This window comes from Capsicum annuum, chromosome 7 (genome assembly GCF_002878395.1).
Source record: "Capsicum annuum cultivar UCD-10X-F1 chromosome 7, UCD10Xv1.1, whole genome shotgun sequence".
NCBI classification, from domain to species: Eukaryota; Viridiplantae; Streptophyta; class Magnoliopsida; order Solanales; family Solanaceae; genus Capsicum; species Capsicum annuum.
Window position 1 is genome coordinate 185,520,192 of NC_061117.1, and position 18,107 is coordinate 185,538,298.

Sequence of the window (18,107 nt, forward strand, 5' to 3'; positions counted from 1 at the left end):
ATTATGATGAAATAATGGAATTATTATATATTGGGGCATGATATGTAATTAAGTGGGAGTAGAGGAGTTTTTTTGGTAAGAGTCAATAAAATTTTTATATGTCTTTTAAATATTTTAAGTTATTAATTATTGTGATTTGTGGTAACAAATTAGTTTTGAACATGATAGACAATTAAATAAATAAAAAAATTTTACTTGCAATATGTAGTTATATTTAATTAATATAAATTAATAAAATATATTAAATATTTAAATTATTATGATAAAATAATAGAATTATTATATATTGAGGCATGATATGTAATTAAGTGGAAGTAATTGGGTTATTTTGATAATTGCAAGAGGTGGTCGAAACCACCTCTTCTCTATAATGGAAATATATATATATATATATATATATATATATATATATATATATATATATAATAGAAAAGAAAAGAAAAATAATATTTTTTAAAATAATTTAAATTTTTAATTATTGTAAAAAACTTTTTGTACTCCAATTTAAGTGACATGATACTTAGATGACCATAATAATTAATTAGAGATGATTTAGTAAAATCACGATTGAATATATTAGGAAAAAAATTAAATTAGGTGAAAATGTAATAACAAATAAGAACGAAAGTAAATTATATGTTTGATATGAAATTAAATAAATAATAAAATTTATTTAATTGCATCAATTATAATTAATTTTTACAATAAATTATCATCCTACTAATCAATTTACTTAAATATATTTGAAATAATTTTATACATAAAAATAAAAAAGATAAATAAGATTGAAAAATAAATGGAAGATAGAGGGCCCACATGTGTGGAAATATCTGTGATGGCATTATGGTAAATTTCTTCAATGACATTGCTTGTAATTAAAGAGAAAATAATAGGTTTTTGTTCAAACTTTTGATGAAGTTCCAAAGTCAAAGCAAGAAAAAATAATTGAATTGAGCTTATAATTTATCGTTATGATCAAATTACCCCTAAATAAATTTGTTATATCATTTTCATCCCATGACCAAACCAACTCTTCTATAATATAGAAAAATATAATGTGATCTTATTAGAATTTAGATTTTTTTTTAAAAGGTTAGTGTTACACATGGAAAGATCTTATGAATATGATTTGGCTAAAGTAGAGGTAGTATATAGCCTCTCTATATGGAAAACTAAAGTTATGGGTATAGAGTTCTAACGAAATTCTTATTTTTAAATAACTTATTCTATTAAATATGGTAAATTTTATGGAGAAAATATTTTATATATTGAAAGGTGTAATGATTTTCTAAAAAAATGCAATTAGATGTAAAAGTTGACAGCCTTTTTAAGGTAGACATTTACCATTTACAAGTCACCACAAATATTTCATTGTCCTATTGATTCAAAATTTAACATATCGTTATCAATCATTTTTCTTTTTCTTGAAAATCTACCATGATTTATGTATTTTGAAGCACACATATACTTACTATTAATTGTTGAAGCAAAAAATCAAGACTATAACATGTGAGCTTGCCATAGTTTCTTCTTCTTCTTTTTTTCTTTCAATGTTTGAGAATCTATACTATCTAAATTCTTTATTAGAGATGATCATAAAAATTGCACTTTTAAATTTGATTAGTTGCACGTTTTACTGAATAAGTAATTGATAACAAGAATTTTTTCTTCGTGCAGGTTCAATTATATTTAACTTACAAATGCATATCATATTAACTCTTTAGCTGTCATGAACTAAAAAGATAAAGAAATGATTACCAACATAGCGATCAGTTTATACATCAAATCAAGCTGGATATAAAGGTGAGTGCTTCTTACTACTTTATATTTAATTTTATATTAGAATTTTCACTTATGTTTTTTCTTCTTCTTATTTTTTGAGTGTTTTTTTTTTTAATTATATGAGATTTATATTGAAGGAGAAGGATAAAACAATAATAGAAATCTGATGCAGAAAGGAAAGTAGAAAGTTCTTTTTGCTAACTAGGTAATTAATGATTTTAGTTTTTTTATTTCTGTTTGGGAGAAAATTCATCCGTACATTTTTTCGTTTTAAGTAAAATGTACTTAAATTCAAAAATGAACTACACTCGAGAATTTTGTTTGATGCTTTATCTTTTGAGTAATAAAATTATACCTGCATGATAATGTGGAGCTTGATTTGAGATGTTTTCATTATCTATCAAGTGACACTAAAAAGCACGTAAAAAAATATAAAGTAAGAGCTGATTACTGATAATGTGTTTTCAGTTTGAATGAATTAGTTCAAACATGAACAAATGTCTTGAGTTGCAACTAAAACATTAATGCCCTCTTAACGTAAATCTTGACGAGCTGAATATTTCTAATACTAACTCCTTATGAGCTGAAATTTTGATAGCAATGTTGTATATTATCCATTTCATTTACAATAAATAATAGAAAAGGTACAGGAAACAAACATGAATTTGAAAAAATTATCAGTATAATTGAGTTTTCAGTTATTTATACAAATTTATTAGGTGTATTAATCTATGATTGTGACAATAATAGAAGCTTTATACGATTATTAAAGAAATATAAAGGTGGAGTAGCTATACTATTCTTTGAATGTGCACGTTTCATTTTTATTCAGTTTAGAATTAATTAAAAACAAAGGTATATATGCCTTAGTTAAAGTTCAAACAGAATTATTTTAAAAATATAAACGTTAAAATAAACTTACAAAAGAGAACTAAATGACTTCAACAAATATCACAATTTTTATAATGATGAAACAATCTCTCTCTCTCTCTCTCTCTCTCTCTCTCTATATATATATATATATATATATATATATATAATAAAGCAAAGAAGTTAGCCTAAAATTAAGTCAAGTGGCATATTGAGAACTAGCCACTTGGTATTTTGGCAACAAGAATCTATTTTGTTGGCAACAGAATTTATTTTGGTGAATAATCAATTAGTAATCAAGCAACTTCTATGAAAAAAATGACTATGACCGAAAAGTCATTCCAAAATAAAAAATATTTCAATGGAGATGTCATTCCTTAAAATATGTGAACAATTAATTTAAACAACATAAATAATAATATTATAAAAGGTAAATATTTATGATTTTACTACAATTGAATAAATCAAAAAAATATTACAAAAAATCAATTAGTAAATAGTAATGATGTAATTTATATGAATAAGATTATAATAATCAAAAATTCATTTCAAAATAAAAAAATATTATGAAAAAAGAGTTACCCCTCAAAAAATATACACAATTAATTTAAATAGTAATATTATTTAAAAAATATTCACGAGTTTACTATAATTTAGTAAATCAAGAAAACATTAAAAAAAAATCAATTAGATAATAAATAATTAATAATCAAGTAACTTATATGAAAAATATTATTATGAAAAATATTATTATGACAAATGAGACCTTCCAAAATTAAAAATATTATGAAAAAGATGTCATCACTCAAAATGTGTATTTAATTAATTTAAGTAACAATACTATATAAAAAAGAACACTTATGATTTGATTACAATTGACTAAATCAAGAAAGTATCAAGAAATATCAATTAAGAGAATAACCAATTAGGAACCAAAGAATTTATATGGAAAAAAATATAATAATCAAAGAGTTATTTCAAAATTAAAAATATTATGAAAAAAGATATAATCACTCAAATGGTAACTTTGGACTACAAAATGGAAGAAATATATTTCAAGAAATTTTATTTAAAAAATATGCATTCATATTTATTGGAAGAATTTTCAGTCGATATATTTTAAGTAATCTATATTTAAAACAATATGTATTCATATTTAATGAAAGGATTTTTATAATTAAGAATAACTATCAATGAGTAATTACACTATCACTCTATATTAGGAAATGAATAATTGATAGTCTTGAATTTAAAAAGAGGGTAGATTGAAAATAAATAAATATTAAAAAAAAATTAAAATGAATATTACTACACAGAAAAGATTGCATAATGTTTATCGAAAATAACTACTAAAATTGTATAGTTCTAATTAATATTCGAAGTCAAATAAAATTTTGATTTACAAAATTATTCTTTAATTGACCAATTATATAATCTTATATATGTCTGTAAGAATAATTTCAGATTTTAAAATAATCAAATTTGAAAACGATACTTAGTTTTGATGAATAAAAATTAATTAAAAAATTAAATTATCTTATATAAAAATTTAAGTGTGTAGATCAATAAAGTGAATTAGGAATAAATATTTTTTAATAATAAAAATATCAATAAAAATTTATAATAATTTTTATTTGATGAAATATAGGTGCGAGTTACTAATGAATTAGAATATATGCAATTAAAGTATTACTATAAAAATGAATATTTATATGACAAAAAAGTATTTATGATTTCATTTAATGTAAATCAATTAAGGAAGCATGACAAAATTGATTGAGAAATATAAATAGAAAATGAATAATCAAATAACAATTCTATACATATATATGGAAAAGAATATTTTTACCAACTGCAATTAATCTAGAAGTTCTAATGTCATAACGATTTACCACTATATAAGAAGGCTACACTTAGTAAAAGTTAATTAATTTCTGTCATAAAATGTTGGAGAAGATGAATTGTACAATTGATTTCTGCCACAACTTATCTTGTCGTGATAATCGCTAGAATCTCAATTTCCCGTGAGTATTGTTTTAGAATAGATTTTCCTTGATTTATCAAGTCAACTAAATGTATAGGTTATGCTGCATATTTGTTTTATTTTCTACATGTTTGGTGAAAATTTTATAAGCCAGTATTCATGTACTTTATGTTTTATAAAAAAATATAATTTGTACTCTTTGAAAATTTAAGTTAGTGATCTTTTAATATGTCATACATTTTTAAAGACATATAAAAATTTATCTTGGTCAAAATTTGCAAGGAGAAGTTTAGCAATAACATAAAAATTTACAAATTATACATTAAATATGAAGAAACTAATATTGATATTAGATAGTTGATTTTTTTGCATTGCAAATATTGTTGCTTTAGATTTTAGTGAGATAATAATATGATTTCAAAAATTAATAAACTATGATACTAAATTACTGATCCATTATATTTTTATATATTAGAATAAACACTTGATTTGTCTATACTATATTTCTATATGTTATGATTAACAATTAATTTGTAAATTAAATTGTGTGATTTTAATAGTATATTGAAAATTTTATGATATTGTATTAAGAATGATAGTTAGGGACCTTAGTAAAAAAATGATATAACTATCTATGAAATTTACCCGACATTAGGATTACTATCTCAAAAGCTATATATCGAAGATCAAAATTTGGGTGAGTATCTGCTGACTGATGCTCAAATTCAATAAATCAAATACTTATGAATATTGATTTTTTTAAATTCATTATATTTAAATTCTTATTGCAAATATTATTGTACTTTTACGTAGCATATTGTACTAATGAGAAAGTAAATGTCATTTATCATTTGTTATTTGTAAACATTATGCTACAAACTTTCTTATTTTTTTCGTTTTAGTTGATATAAAAAGACAATGAGTTCAATCATGTTTATATTTATATTTGTAACTCCAATTTTAAAATATTGTAGATCTTTTGATGCAATAATTATTTTGATCTACTTTGTACAATATAACAGATTAAGATGAATAAGATTAATATCTTATTGTACTAATGAACATGAGATGTTAAGTATTAGTTGAATGTTATAAGATGGGAGGAAATTCAATTTCGACAGTGATTAATATTTATAATTTCATTCAAATTGAGTAAATTGAGAAAGTATGATGTTGATCGAAAATAGAGTTGAAAAGTGAATATTCAAACCTATGAAGGACTAAACCATTTATTCAAAAAAAAAATAATATACAATAAGATTCGTTAATATTTGTTGGTCCATTATCATAAGAGAGTAAGTGAACATTGTGAAATTGTGCAAACATGTTAGGACTTTAGATAATGTTATAAGTTATTTGTTGAAAAAATGGTAATAAGAAAATATGAGAGAGGGAAAATTGACTATTATTGAGACTTTGCTCAAAATATTTGTCTTGACGTAAAAATATTTTAAATTTATAAAAAATATACTATGACTAAGATCATGCAAAGGAATACAAAATATACTTTGAAGGAAAAATCTATTAAGACAAGAAAAGAGAAAGGGAAACTCCTTTCTTCCTTCTGATAAGAAGGTGCAAATTAAAATATTTAATATAAAAGAATTTAAATTTAAAGTTAAAATTTTATAGAGAAGCCTCATGTGCATAACTCTAAAACATATATTTCATTAGTTCTTTGTTTTTCTAATTAAATTTACAAGTAAGTCACTTAACTAATAATAGTTATGTTAAATATGCATTTTCTTTTGTAATTATATGACTTTTTTTTTACAAACTAAATTAATTTTTAGATCACAATATTAACTAATATTCTCAAATAATTATATTGCAATATAATATTATTTGCATGAGGATACTAACTTTCGAAAAGAAATGTTTAAGTTTTATGTAATTAATGATATTAAGTTTAATATTTTAATATGTAGTTATTTTTTGTATGGCATAAATTTATTAATTTCAAATATGTGAACGATATTGAATAATTTTTTATTATATAAAATTAATAAGATAATAATTTTTATAATTAATTTCATTTAATATCGACCGCGCATTGCGCGGGTACTAATACTAGTTAGTTATAGTTTCCCCCAAATCAACAATTTCTTCCTTCTGCCAAAATTAGATCTTTGACAATTATAGACCTTTGGTAGGAAGTGTTGTAACATTTTATAACCAAAAAAGGATTTCTCTTGATGGTAATTTTTTTTTTTTTTTTTATAAATAATAATATCATTAGTGTTTATATACGTTGATAACTTTGTTGCCAAAAGTAATTTTATTAAAAAAATAGTTAAATTATAATTTGAAAAAAATAGTAAATGATAATTTTATCTATTATGGTGTACAAAAAATTCAAATTACTTTTCTAATAGTTTTCACACTTTTAATATATTGTAGATGTAGATGTAGATGTAGATTAACTAATGATAAAACACTAAGGAGTCGTTTGGTAGGAGGGTTTATTTTTCTAATCCATGTATTAAAATGTGGGATAAATTAATACAATGTTTGGTAGCAAATAAGGAGCAATGTATAACTAATACATGGATTAGTTATACACCCTATATGGTATTATAGGGTGTATAACTAATACACCCAATTTGGTTGGATTAGTAATCCATGAATTACAATCCATGGATAAATATTAATAAAGACAAAAATGCCCTTAAATTCTTTTAAATGTTTTTTAAATCTTTTTTACTTTATTCAATATGAGTTATTTCTTTTCAATTTTCAATATGATAATATTCCTCTAAATAATTTTAATCATTAAAAAAAAGGAAAAAATTCAGAAATAGCAACTATAGAGTCTTAATTGTAATTTTTATAGCAACAGTTTCATAATTATGAAAAATAGCAAATTATATTTTATATTTAAGTAAACTATTGCGATACAAATACATATACAACAAGATTTACTGCCCTTGTTTTACTCAAATTAGTTGAGTTAAATAAGGAATAATTATTCCATCTAATTAAATTCCCATAAATTACTCTTATTTGTATTATTAGATTCCTTTTCCAAATCAAAATCAAATATGAAGATTATTATTTCCATGATCTTCAAAAGTTCAAAATATCATTCTCTTATATTTCTAACTATTTTTTTTTAATTTTTTTCATTTTTTTTTATCATTTTTTATTTTTATTTTTTTTTTCATTTTTTTCTTTCCACTTTATTTTCTCTCTTCTACTTCTCCTCTTTTTTTTCCTTTCTCCATTTTTATTTATTTTTTCTTTTTTTGTTTTCTTTTTTTTTCTCCTTTTCTTATATTTTTTTTCATTTTCTTCATCTTTTTTTATTTTTTTTGTCTTTTATTTTTACACTTCTATTTCTAGTTTCTATTTCTCTTTCTTCTTCTTTTTTTTTTCCTTTTCACTTCTTTTTTTTTTTACTCTTCTATCTTTATCTTTTATTTTTAAAAGACAAATATCTATATGATATATACATATTCAAAAAATATACAAAATAAATAGACATACAGATCTACATATGTATTTACGGTAAAAAAATATGCATATATATCTGCATAATATTTACAGAAATACATATCTGACTCACATGTATATATAAACATATATGACACAAAATCTCTATAATAAAATGACAATTATATACATATACATAAAGGTAATAAAAAAATACATGATAGATATCTTAAACAGTAAAAGAAAATAAATAAGTACATATGTTACCCTCTAAAATGACGTAGTATGTACAGTTCAAAGACAAATTCAACACCGTATAAAATACATATAGCTCTACATATGTATTTGCAGAACACATACCTGATCCATATGTATATTCTTATTTTATATGAGTCACTTTTGTATTTCACAAATACATATGAAGATATATAGTATAGTTATGTTTGTTACTGTTTAATATGAATATGATATGTATAACGTAAATACATATGTATGTTTTGTACCGTAAATACATATCCAGATCTGTATGACTATGTATTTTATATATTTTTGAATATGTGTATGTGATATACATATTTGTCTTTTCAAAATAAAAGTTAGAGATAGAAGAGTAAAAAAGGAAAAAAAACAAACATATAAAAAGAAAAAAATGAAAAAAAAAGAAGTGAAAAAAAAGGAAGAAAGAGAAATAGAAGTGTGAAAATAAAAGAAAAGAAGAAGAAGAAGAAGATGAAGAAGAAGAAGAAGAAGAAGAAGAAGAAGAAAACGAAAATAGAAAAAGAAAAAAACAAGATATGAGAAAGGAAAAAAAAAAAGAAATAGAAGAGAGAAAATAAAGTAGAAATGAAAAAAAAATCAAAATCAAAATCAAAAAATAAAATGATAAAAAAATAAGATGAAAAAAACTAACAAGAAAAAAAAAGATAGAGACATAAGATAGTGAAAGACAGTAATGATGTTTTATTTTAAAATCTTGAAGATTATGAAGATAATGATCTTAAAATATGAAAAAGGAAAAAAAAAATTAAAAAAAAAACGAAAAAGGAAAAAAAGAAGAGAAATATAAGAGAGAAAATAAAGTGAAAATAAAAAAATGAAAATAAAATAAAAATATAAAATGATAAAGAAAATAAGATGAAAAAAAGAGGGTAAAATATATGGCTATATTTGGGGAAGGTGAAATAATAGAGTGAAAATAGAAAAATGTAAAGTTGTGAGAGTAAAACATACATTTGCCTAGTTAATAAGTAAAATAATGTTACTCTTGTTATAAACTCTAATTTTACAAAAGTGTTGCTATTTATTGTAATTATAGTCTTAAATATGCTACTTTCGGTAATTTTGCCTTAAAAAAACTGCTCCATTAACTTAGAAAATACTTATTTGTCAAAGCCCGAAACAAATTGCATGGTTGCATATAGCTTTAATTTTGTAAATAGAATGTATCACAAATAAAAAAAAAATCTTAAATTTAACAATTTACGGAACACAATTTTATGTTAACAACGATGCAATTGTCTCATTCAAAAGTTACACGTATCCCCTCCAACTTAAGAACACCACAAAGTGCGAACAAAAAATAAATAAAGAAAAGATAACAATTTTTTTTTTTTTGCTAGTGAATGATTAAATCTTAAAATTTCAAAATAAGTTATTACTATAGTTATATTGTTGATTTTTTTTTTTTAAAAAAGAATAATAAAGCTTTGCAAAGTAAATATAAAAAGTTATTGTATGTCAAGGGTTTTTTTTGTAAACAAATAATATTCTTTTTAAAATATAACAATATATATTGTTTTCAATACATCAAACCAAACACTGCATAAAAAATAATCTCAGTATTATTAATCCCTGTATTACTAATTCCACCACTACTAATCCCAACATTAGTAATACATTCTATTCAGTATTATCTTATACACTCTACCAAACGAGCCTAAGAGTTATCATAAACAAGATTAGCGAATGACCTGATTTTCTTTGACTTAAAGGCATCTGACCATCATAAACTATGAGATAGATGGTAATCAAGTTTCTTTACGAAACCCCATACAAGATTCTTTTATACAATTTGTAATACTTTCATACGTGGTTTGTCCTAATCATTGTTTCATTATGAGATGTAACAAGTCAATTAAGAGGTTATTTGGGCTAGGAATTTATTAAGTTGAAAAAGAAATACATGCCTTCACGGTCTACACTTTCAAAAGAGATTGCTTGACAAATCTTGACACAAGTTGGGTCACCAAATATGGATCTTATAAGATGTAAGTTGAAGATCTTACGGAAAAATTACACTGACTTGAATGTTTAGAAACTTTGTGTAGTTTTCATGAAGTGTCAATAAGGAATAACTATACGAAACATCTAGTTAAATTAATATTTTCTAGAGGAAAACTATTATTGCTTTAAGACTTGCATCTAGATTTCAATTATGACCAACATCTTTTCTAGTTCAACCTGATATTTGAATTCCCTCATCAATTCAGTTGAAGGTCTCCCTAAGTTCTTTATCACTTGTTAGTTGTTGGTGTGAAGGGGGGTTTAGCCATGATGACAATTGGTCCAAGGAGCCATGGCTCTGATATTTATATTACCTAAAATGCAGGGATTCAAGTGGAATACAAAAATTTAGAAACTGATTAGGAGATTAATGGAGAAGTTTCGAATAATCAGCCTATGAACGTGGAGAGGAAGAAGATGAAGATAGAATTTTAATAGGAAAACTGTAGTATTATTCAATGATGAGTGTTCAATGTGTTTTATAGAAATGAGAAAAGAATCTAATTTCCTTATTGCTTTTAACTAATCCAACAATATGTAACTAATGCAGGCAATGCTAACTAACTAGCTGGTCCATTTTTGTGCAACAGTGAATTACATAGTTAAGCTCATGTCACAAGTGGATGAATAACACTTCTGTTTTTAAAAAAAGACAGCCTAGTGCACTAAAGCTTCCGCTATGTGCAGGATCAACAGAAGAATCCGATCTCAAGAGTCTTGACATAAGTTGAATCACCAAATATGAATCTTATAAGATGTTAGTTCAAGATCTTACGGAAAAAATACATTAACTTGAAAGTTTAGAAGACTTTATGTCATTTCATGAAGCCGAATAAGGAATAGCTATAGGACAAATTTAGTTAAATCAATATTTTTCTAGAGGAAGATTATTATTGCTTAAAGACTTGCGTTTAGATTTCAAGTATGACCATCATCTTTTCTAGTCCAACCTGATTCTTGTATTCCCTCATTAATTTGGTTGAAGGTCTCCCTAATTTCTTTATCATTTGCTGTTGTGGAGGAGGGTTTAGCCATAATGACAATAGGTCCAAGGAGCCACGACTCTGATGTCTATATTACCTAAAATGCAAAATGCAGAGATTCAAGTAGAATACGAGATTTTAGAAACTGATTTAGAGATTAACAAAAAAGATTCGAGTAATCAACCTACGGATGTAGAGAGGAAGAAGATGAAGATAAGATTTTAATAGGAAAACTGTAGTATTATTCAATGATGAGTGAATCTGAAATGATACAATATCTTTTTATGGAACTGAGAAAAGAATCTAATTTCCTAACTGCTTCTAACTAATTCAACAATCTGTAACTTAATGTAGGCAATGCTAACTAGCTTGCAGATCCATTTTTGTGTAACAGTGAGTTATAGAGTTAGGCTCATGTCCCAGGTAGATAATATCATGACATATAATGGATTGAGGCATCAAAACTCAGTTTGAGGAAAAGAACTGTGAAGTTTGTGCTTTACTCAGTCTTATTCTGCCTCTGTTTTCGACCAGCCATCGTTGTCTACTTCAGCGTACCAGGTAAATCAGCAAGAATGGGAACAAAAAGTAATAAACTAGCCTGCCAAAATTGCATCACCAGCCTAAAAATACGTATATATACAACGAGACATAACGCTTCACAGTTTATGTTCACATCCACACATAGAAAATGTTGCAAAATGACACTCTTCCAGATGAAGATTTTGTACGGCAGTTGATAACAATCTTCACTCAACTTTTACTAGTGGAATTTTAACTCAGCAGGATACATAGAAAGGCTTTGCCTTATAGTGTAACTTTTCAGATGGCTAGGCATACAGAGATAAAGATTATATAGTGCCTCTAAACTAAAATCGGCCATATGGTTCAAAACAAATGGAATCAATTCATATGCCAACACATTTTGAGCTGAGACTCAATTACAGACAACTTTGTTGCACCGGAACCTGGCATCAAATCAAGTAGAGAAATGCTACTTGAGGCCATGGACATGTTACATAGTCTGTACATTTCCCTGAGACTGAGTTCGAGACTTGGCTGCCCCTTCTTTCCATCCTTTTTGACGTGCCCTCGTCTCCCAGATAGCAGTCTGTTTCTTTTGTTCCAGTAAGAGAAGCTCAGCTTTTTCCCTTGCCTCTTCACACGTCTCCATTCCAGAATTGCACTTGTCTGCTTCTTTCATATATTGGGATGTCAACTTTTTTGCTTCAAGAAGCGCCATATCGGCCTTCCGCTGATTTTCTGAGGCCTCAGCTTCTCGCAATTTAAGTTCCTCAGACAACAAGTCAGCAAAGTTCTTTTCTGTGTCTTCACCAACCTCTGGATCACGCTTAGCACAATCTGCAAAACATTGAATAAGAAAGGAAATCCAAGTTTTTAGATCTCAAGTCACAAAATATAGATTTCAATCCTCAAAAAGATGAGTATATGGTTACTACAACGAAAAAAATAAAAATATTTGAACAATAAAATGTAGGAGGTTCACATTGACAGAAAGAAGATTCACATTTACTCTAGTATATTTTGAACATATTCAGCTTATTAGGATGCCAAGAATTTGTAGTCTTGCAGATCATCTGGATAATCGAAGAGTTTATGCCATAAATCTTTGAACTCAACCATCATATTTTAGATGTTTGTATATTGGATGCAACAAAATAAATGTTTTTACAACAAGAAGTTCAACAAAATTAATTTCTTACCTACCAAGTACTAAAAGGTGTCGTGTCTGAAGTCAGAAGATTTGCTCTACCGAAACACAGATTAGATGTATCTGACATAAACTCATAAGAAATCTTTCTTTCTTGTCCATTTACAGTCTCAGATTTATAATGATACACTCAGATTTATAATGATACATGCTATACGACTCTCCTCAGATGATTTTCACAATTAAATTAATCGCAATTATGTTGTGATCCTTTTGCTTCAAGAAAAAAATGTTTGTAATCTACTTCAGCAAAGTACGGTACCGTAATTTTGGTAGCCAAAGTAAATTCATATTGAGGGAAGGAACAGAGAAACTGAAAAGGATAGAGAGGGAGAAGGAGGAAGGCTAGTCCAGAAATTCTTCAAAGTAGTTATCAGGCTAGCAGTAGAAATGCTCATAGAATTTGGAGGAATACTCGTCCAAATTTTTGGATCTATTAAGTTCTTGTAAGTTGTAATTTTATATAAAGCTAATGCTTTTCATGTTAAATGCAATTCCGTCGATCAGGGGAGCCTTCAAAAGTCCAAAACAATGTATATGATGAAGGCAGGTGTCATACAAGGGAAAACCAAGTCTTATTTAACACAGGTTAGTTTAGTCATTAGTGAAAGCTAGGTTTTCATGTGTCACGTAATGTCTTTCACTCAAGGTATCTTTTGACAGTCGCAACAGAAGAAAGCAGGTTATTCAAGAGAAAAATAAGGGTACAATCAGCACACAAGCAGGTTATTTGAAAAATAATAATGGTTCAATCAACACATCCGTTACTTAATTAGTTAAAAGTTAGTTACTAGCGAGATACAACACAAACCTAATTAGACGCCCCTACTAATGTTTCATCTTTGGGTCTATTTACATCAAGGTACATACGGAATCTAAAGGAAAATCTCAGGAGTTAACGTAACTTTAGAAGGAGAGAGCAATTGACAACACCAACCCGGAATGATTAAATAATCCTTAAGCGCAAAGCAAAAATACTACCCAAACATAATTCCTATGATGATAAATTCATGAAAGAGTAGAACACTAAATATTGATGATCTCAATGTTAAGAAAGGTAAGCATCAGAAAACAGCTAGAATAAGAAAGTGATAACTTGATGAAATCCTACATCAGGTTACAAAATAAATGATGCCTTAACCAAAGAAAACTAAATAACTGTCCAAGATCTCACGATACTGACCTGTCAAAGAAGCATTGCTCAAACCTGCAAGACATACAAAAATAAGAGGTCAGTGGGAGCAATTCTTGACAAACCAATACCCTCATGTAACCAGATACTAAACAAGCCTTACAAAAAGACATGGTCTGCAGATCATAGGAAATGACAATTCCACAGTACAAGCAGCGCCAAAAAGCAAGAGAAATCCTCCATATACACAAAAGCTATCACTAAAAAATCTGATAGGTGAGTTTGTAATTGTTCAAGGATTTACTAGACTAGGAAAAGGCAAACCACAAAGATTTAAATATATCTCGAGCTTGTAAAACATGCGTGAAGGTAGCCAGACAAGTTAACCATACCAGCCTCGACTTCAAGATAGCAGGTTCATAAGAGGAAAACAAAATCACATGTTTAGACATTCTTCAAAGTTGATAGCAAAATTTCTAACCCATACATCCTGGCTCCTGCCATACCTCCAAATAATCCCAAATTACATATAACAACAAGCAGGATGATCGGGAAATACTTTAATTTAGGTCAAAACACATTCATGAATAAAGGCATGGAAGTATTGCCCGAAACATAAAAAAGGACAGATCAATCATTAACAAAAGTAATAACAACTACAAATAGGCTGCAACTGAACTTCAAACAGTATGAACTTCCCAATTTGGCCTGAAATTAGAAGAAACTATAATTTTGAATCGCAGTGGCATTTTTAGCAGAATTTTGATTCGATACGTGCAACATCAGAATAAAGAAACCAAGACAGTGCAATCAATTGGATTCTGCTTCATTTAGAAACCAGATCCAAAAGCAGACAAGAGGGGTTGGTCGGATGGTAAACACCCTCCACCTCCAACCATCCAATCATAAGGTTGGAAGTTCGAGTCACCAGAAGAGCACAAGGGGTGTGAGCTCCAAAAAGAAAGATCCAAAAACAGAATTAAGAAAGGTATAAATTGTTGAGATCTTTCAATTAAATGACCAAATTCACAAGTGGGTATTCAACAAGTTCGAAAATTTAACAAAAGGGGATCCTTATATAACCATATCCTCAAATGGGTCCTAAACCAGATTCACAAAAATTGCTAAAAAATCACATTCTTGACAGTTAATAACCATATATAACAAACAGATCAGCCAAAATCAAAAGACAAGAAGAAAAGACCATATTCACAAGTGGATGTTCAACAAGTTGAAAAATTTAACAAAAGGGGTCTTTAATTGACCGTATCCACAAATGGCTCCTAAACCAGATTCATAAAAACTGCTAAAAATTCACATTCTTGACGGTTAATAACACATATATCACATCAGATCAAACAAAACCAAACGATAAAAAAAAAAAAAAGAAATATACATCAGGAGGAATGACTAGATTAACATGTGAGTCTTCAACAAGTTGGCAAATTTAACAGAAGGGGTCTTTAAATAATCATATTCCACAAATGGGTCCTCAACCATATTCACAAAAATTGCTAAAAATCAACATTCTTGAACAGTTAATAACACATATTACATCAGATCAAGCAAAATGAATAAGAATAAATATATACCTGGAGGAATGACAAAGAATGGTTCGGAATTGCAGTCACAATGACAAGGAGGACAAGTGGCAACAGAAGAAGAACGGCTAACAGCAGCTAAACCTTCCATCAAATGCCAATACAAAGGTGGACCCAAAATATAAGCTACTAAGCTTATTCCCATAAGACCCAACACTGTTTTCAACACTTTTGGACTACATACTGATGATCTTCCTCCTCCTCCTGCTTGATTTAACGCCATTGATCAACAAAGTTACTACTTATATTTTGTATTTTTTTTTAGTGTGATTTGTTAGTTTTGTGTGGTTAACTAACTAAAATGGAGAGGAATCTGAGAGTGTGGAAATGGAGATTTGCTGTTTTGTCTGTCTACTGCTTTTTCAACAGACGTGACGCGTTTGGGAATTTTAAGCTGTTTGCCCAGATCTGCCGACGCACACTCACACTCAACTGAACCACCTTAAAATTACTTTTTCATTTTATTTGACACTCCTGTTTTTTTAATGTTCCATTTATATTCCATTAAAGTTTGAGTTAGTGAAGTTACAGTAATGTTATATTTTTTTTTTTTATAAATATTAGTAGTATTTATCCTATGCAATATGCGGATTATCTTTTAAAATAAAAAGAGTGAAGAGAGATAATAGAAATATATTTATTTTAACCATTTATGACATATTTGAGATATTATTTTCAATTTTTTAATTTTTATGAGTAACATCTAGTATTGTATTTATGCTGGTATTGTTTTATTACTGTCTATTTATTCAAATAAGATTTCTTTTTTATATTTCAAGAGCATGATAGAATATCACAATATAACGATACGAAAATGATACTGACACTAAATAGAAAATACTATGCATAAAAATAGTAAAGACATAAAAATCTTCTTATAATTGATTTTTTCTTACCATTCAAAAAGTTAATTTATATATCACTGACTCTAAAATGTTTCATCTTATTTACGCACAAATCAAATTTTTTTTTTACAGTAGTAGCTGTTTACCTAATTAGTGTATGCATATATGAAAAAACTATCATATATAAATAAACTTACAAAATGATAAGTATATTAAAAGAATTGTCTATTGCCTTTTCATTTTGAAAATATATTAGTAGAATTATCCATTTCTTTTCATTTTTACGATTTCAAGTAACAAATTGAACGTGACAAATATAAAATTTTCATGTTTTTTTATTTGTAATTTTTTTAAAGTGAAATACACACTCTTTAAGATTATTGTGTGCTCCATCTTACATCCTACCTGAACTTGACATTACTTATTTATTTCTTATTTTGCTATATCAAAATATACATAATTTAGTATTATTATATGTTTCTAATGATATTTTACTAAATTTCACTTGATCTATAGCCTATTTGACCAAGTTTATATTTTTTCTAAAAGTATTTTTTTTAAGAAAAAATGAGGTGTTTGGTTAAATTTTTGAAAGAAAATAAGTATTTTTAGAGTAGGAAAAATAACTTTTCATAAGCTAAAAAAATGACTTATTCCTAAAAGCACTTATTTAAGATTTTTTTTTAAAATACACTTTAAAAAAATTGATCAAACAATAATTATTGCAGAATGTTTTCTAATGTTTTGACAAAATACAAATTGCTTCTCACTATAAACACTTCTAAAAAAAAATATTTTTCAAAATAAATTAATTTAAATTTAGCCAAACAAACTATTAATATTCATTACTCTGTCTTATTTTTTTTTGCAATTTGAAAAATTAAAATACACCATAATTAATGAAAAAAAGGTAAAACAAAAGTATTGAGCTACTTTCCTTTTTTATAGTGTAAAAGAAAAAAACAGAAACTCTCTAGCGTCTCTTTGGATCAAAAGCTGAGGCAAAAATTATATATATATATATTTTATTTTATAAAATAAAAATATAATTATTCCTTATGCTATTCTTTCTAGTTCGTTTGTTATTTATTTTATTTTTTAAAAATAAATTGAAAGATCATCAATATGCAATAATATTAAGTTTGAGAGAAATCATTGAATGCTATGTTAGTTGATCAAAGTATTAGATCATGGTTAAGTTCAAATTTTTTAGAAATAATAGTCCGATTTTTCTTAATATATCATCAAAATAAGATTAATATCTACAATCATCTTCATCACCATACATATTGAAAATATTCCTACATACAAAATTAAAATTACTAAAGAGACATGAAACCAACATAATCATAAGCATTTGAAATCAAATCTAAATAGAAAATAAATTATATCTTTTGCATTCAAATTAAGTACGGAATCAGAAGACATGTATAATAAATATATATAAAAAATAATTAAATTTG

The 18,107-nt window shown here is 26.4% G+C and overlaps 1 protein-coding gene across 1 annotated transcript; it reads right to left on the minus strand.

The window, feature by feature from the left end:
- Positions 1–12,070: 12,070 nt before the first annotated feature.
- LOC107863953 lies at positions 12,071–16,287 on the minus strand. The gene is made up of 3 exons (XM_016710165.2): positions 15,791–16,287; positions 14,250–14,273; positions 12,071–12,696 (listed from the first exon to the last, which is right to left on the minus strand). Exons 1-3 carry the CDS (start codon positions 16,020–16,022, stop codon positions 12,350–12,352), a joined length of 603 nt encoding a protein of 200 aa, XP_016565651.1. The 5' UTR covers positions 16,023–16,287; the 3' UTR covers positions 12,071–12,349.
- Between the last annotated feature and the right edge of the window lie 1,820 nt (positions 16,288–18,107).